Here is a 4398-nt window from a genome sequence, read left to right on the forward strand (position 1 = left end):
CACTCAGAAGCTGTTCAGCAGTGGAAGACGCTACCTCAGAGTAATGAGGACTCCTTCTTTGGGAGTTTTTAAACAAGGATGGCCCCTGTCCGGGGTGTTTTGAGTGTGTCTTCCCGCATGCAGGGGGGATTGGCCTTCATGGCCTTGAGGTCTCTTCCAGTCTCTGATTCTATAGTTCTAAGGTGTTCCAAGCCTCTCAACAAGTGGAAACTTGCTATTCTTGTTCTTTTCCACCCACTGACACCTACTGGGAACAAAATTGTTAGTATATCGTTATTACTATGTTTATTGCCATGACAGAGGAGAGGTGCTTGTGGATTTTTTTTGCCTGAGATGCCAAAGTAATTTGAACACCCTTGAGTATTTATCTTGACCTGAGGTAAACGGAGGCTGCCCTCGCTCTTCTGCTACAGGCTGTAAAAATGTTTTGAACTTGATGCTGCTGCCCTTACGAAACTTTACAAGGGTTGTTATTTATTTGTGGGAGATCCAGTTAGCATATTGTGGCTTTTTTCTACTTTCTCTCCCATAACTACTCTGGTAGTATATCCAGTTGAGGTGAGCAAGCAGCTCAAAGTCAACCAGTGAATTTCATGCTCAGTGGGGACTGCCACCAGGATCTACAAGTCCCAGTCTAATCACTGGGACTGCTGCCCATGAAGAAATAAAGCAGTTTGACACCACTTTAACTGCAAATGCAAATTGCCAGAGCTCTCTGACAGGGAAGCTAAATATCTTACAGAACTACAAATCCCAGAATTCCATAGCATTGAGTCCTAGCGTTAAAGTGGGACATAACTAACAAACAACGTAACATATAAAAACCCACTGGGCGACTTAGGCAAGTACACTCTCTCAGCCTCAGAGAATGGCAATGGTGTGCACATACACACACGGGGAAAAACGTGCCAAGAAAATCCTGTGTAGGTTCGCCTTGGGTTGTCCTTGGCCCTATCAGATGAGTGTGGAATGGGGGGTTTTGCGCACTGGGTGGTTCGAATTTGCGTTATTTCGACAATAACCATCATACCAGCATTCGAATGGCCCAATCCACACTCACGTGAATGCGCGAGCTGCCGAACTGAATGCGTACTGGCTCTCTTTTTAGCGCTGTTGGCCAGTGCGCTGCAAGGGGATTGGCGATATCCTGAATTGGGGCTCTGTTCGATCTCAGTGCGAAGGGTCTGGTGTGAGTACCCAGTCCTGAATTCCATCACAAGACCCCAGATTCCAATTTTACTTCGCCGTGGGTCTTTCCTCTTGCAGTTCCAGGGAGCGGGGGGGGGGCGGTTCCAGCGGCCTCCTCCTCCTCCTCCCGGCTTGAGAGGCATCCTGGCTGTCATCCCAGGTAGGGAGAGGCGCGGGGGCCGCTGGTGGAATCGCGGTTCCAGCAGCCTCCTCCTCCCCTCCCGGCTTGAGAGGCATCCCTGGCTGCATCCCAGCGGGAAGCGGCGCGGGGGGCAACGGAATTGCGGTTCCAGCCGGCCTCCTCCTCCTCTCCCGGCTTGGGAGCCAGCCTAGGCTGCCTCTCAAGCCGGGAGGGAGGAGGAGGCCGTTGGAACGCGGCGATCGCTGCGATTCTAGCGGCCCTCGCCTGTTCCCTGCCTGGGATGCAGCCCAGGCTGGATCCAGCCGGAGGAGGAGGAGGAACTCTTAATCAAAGCTCCCCATTGACTTAGTGGCCATCCAGCCTCTTGACAGCCGCTGGAACTGCTCCTCCCCCCCAGATACATACACACTCACACACCACCACGTAGAACCGCGGCATTGCTAATTTATTGCGAAGGGAAGGTCATGGTAACGTTAAAACACGCAGGAATGTGAGAGGAAACAGTAACGGGCACGTTGTATCACGATTGTAATATGCTGAGCGGCTCTCCAGCTGTTTTACCGGGCTGTCATGACGTGACCTCCCCTTCACCCCGGAAGCGTTTAAGGTCGCAACCCATGCAGGGCACCATGAGCATGTGCGAGGGGGCCGATACAAATCGGCCAAACCTCATGTTGAGCACCGTTGGTGTGACAAAACATTCTGCATGAATGCACTTCGTGCGAATGCGGATTGGCCATTTGAATCCTGTCAATGAGGAAGGACTCCCAGGTATACAGTACTTTGCGAAATAACGCGAATTCGAATCGCCCAGTGAGAAGACCCCCAGTTCCACACTCATCTGATAAGGGGCCCTTAACTGGAAACCACTTGAAGCACCTACAACATAAAAACCCCTGGGTGACCTTAAGCAAGTCACACTCCCTCGCCTCAGAGGAAGGCGATGGCAACCGCCCTTGAAGAATCTGCCAAGAAAACCCCATGATAGGGTCACCTGTAAAAAAATGAGCCCACACACCACAACAACAACAACAACAACAACAAAACAACACGTTCGGTTCGTTTCTCCCTTCACTTCAGGCTGACCATCTCCGCTACTAAACTTCATTCCAGCTGACTCCTCTGAAGCCTGTCTTTCCAAAAGCCGAGATCCCCAGGTTTAAGCATACTGTCCAGGCGCAGGGCTTTCACAAAGCAGAGATTATTGACTATGGGAGCTAGTCCCCATTCACGACGGGGGCGGCTGGTGGTTGTGATCGATTCGCTGCGGGGATGGGGAAACCCTTCATGGAAAGGGTTGGCAGTTGATGTACTGAGGCCAAAGCAGGTCGGGAGGGAGGGAGGCGCTTCCAAGCAGCCAGTGGGGCGCCTTCTGCCCAAATAGAAACAGAGCAGGCTTTGGGGCGTTGTTTCACACAAACACACAAAACGGGATGATCCCTCTCAGGTGGGAGCAGCCCAGCCCACTACTCCCTCCAGCTCCTCAGAGGGACTTGGCCGTGGCGGCCATCCTCTGAGGCTGAGAGAGTGTGACTTGCACCCCACCCCCAATGGGTTTCATGGTCTCCAGAGGTCCAAACACACTGCAGAAATCCATCCAGTTAACTATGCACCAATGCATCTGAGGAAATGGATTAAGTCTTTGAAAGCTCCTGATGTCCCCTCTTTCTTTCAGTCACAAAGGTGCTGCACAAGAACTCTCCATACAGTACTATCCACTTGGGACCGTCAGCACTGCCAGGGGACCCTGGGAAGTGTAGTTCGTGAACCTATTACCTTGCCGAAAGAGCCGTGGGTGGGCCGCGCGCGAACTCAATTCCCAGAGTCCTTTGGGCACTCAGAGCAGCTCAAAATGGCTTCCTTCTGCATGTGTTTTGGGGCAGCAGAGTCGACGCAGCGCAGCGCTGAGATACTACTAGGCGGCTCTGGCCCAGGACTAGGCCGCGCCTTCGGAGGCCGAGGAGGCGGTTACCTTGCAAAGCCCGGAGGAGCCGGCCCAGAGGCCCCAGGACGTAGCAGAGCACCGTCCCCGGCATCTCCTCCTGCCATCCCGGCCTCGCTCCGCCTGCACGAAGCTCCAGGAGCAGGAGGGTTGCGACTGGGAAGATAATAACGGCTGCCCAAGCTGTTGCAGCGACGCAGCTGTCTCCCTTTCAGGCGGCTTCACATTGGCAGAGGAGGGTGGACTGACATCCTTTTGAAGCCAGGGGGAGGTCCCTCGACCTCTGGGTCCAGAAATAATCCGGTTCGACACCGCTTTAACTGCCCTGGCTCAAGGCTAAGGGGCTCTGGGGACAGTTTTTATGTGACATTTAGCCTAGGCGCCTGTGTTTGTCTGGGGCCTCTGAAGTTGAAGGCTAGTTGCACATCATCATCCGCTGCATTGTCAATGTCCATGGTGGTTCTATTAGAGGCAATATTATCAGCTATATATTATATTATCTTATATTATAAAGAATTGGGAGATAGCCTGGGGCAGAGAACGTCTAGGTAACAATTGTAAGCTGTCAGTTTTATTTTAACTATATATGGTTTTTCTCTCTCTTTTCTTGATCTGTCTTGTTCTTTGAAATGGTCTGCAGATTTATTCTAAAGTGGATTGTACATTGAGACCTTTAGCCTTCTCTGCCAGAGAGAGAGAGAGCGCTCTGGTGGTGCCACAAGAAGCTTCCACTCCCAGGATTCCTAGCATGGAGGCCATGGCAGTTAAGGTGTCCTGTCGCTTTTATTTTCTGCAGTGTGTTGGAGTGGTGTTTCCCTGGGAGTACCCACCTCACAGGATGTTGTGGGATTATATATATATATAGAGAGAGAGAGGCGATCTGTCTTCTATATGTTGTATATTGGAGGATGGCCCATATCCTTCCTATATAACAAATAATAATACTAATAAAATGTGTATATATCTATGTAGTGTGGGTGTGTATGTATATATATATATATATATTATATATATAATGTTTTGTTTGGGTGGGAGGGATAATTGTGTTTCTTTGCATTGTTATATTTCATCATAGAGTTGAAAGGACCACATGGAAGAGAGCCATTACAGTCAGTGCTCAGTCTCC

The 4398-nt window shown here is 50.9% G+C and overlaps 1 protein-coding gene across 3 annotated transcripts in view; it reads right to left on the reverse strand.

Annotated features, from left to right (window-relative positions):
* Positions 1-3499, reverse strand: part of ANGEL1 (angel homolog 1) — a 20219-nt gene extending 16720 nt beyond the window's left edge. For all 3 annotated transcript variants that reach the window (XM_042463598.1, XM_042463588.1, XM_042463608.1), the window contains exon 1: positions 3303-3499. In XM_042463598.1, the coding sequence (XP_042319532.1) occupies positions 3303-3366 (64 nt within the window). In that variant the 5' untranslated portion in view covers positions 3367-3499. The remainder of the gene's footprint in view (positions 1-3302) is intronic.
* Positions 3500-4398: the final 899 nt, after the last annotated feature.

The sequence above is a fragment of the Sceloporus undulatus genome, chromosome 1 (genome assembly GCF_019175285.1).
Source record: "Sceloporus undulatus isolate JIND9_A2432 ecotype Alabama chromosome 1, SceUnd_v1.1, whole genome shotgun sequence".
NCBI classification, from domain to species: domain Eukaryota; kingdom Metazoa; phylum Chordata; class Lepidosauria; order Squamata; family Phrynosomatidae; genus Sceloporus; species Sceloporus undulatus.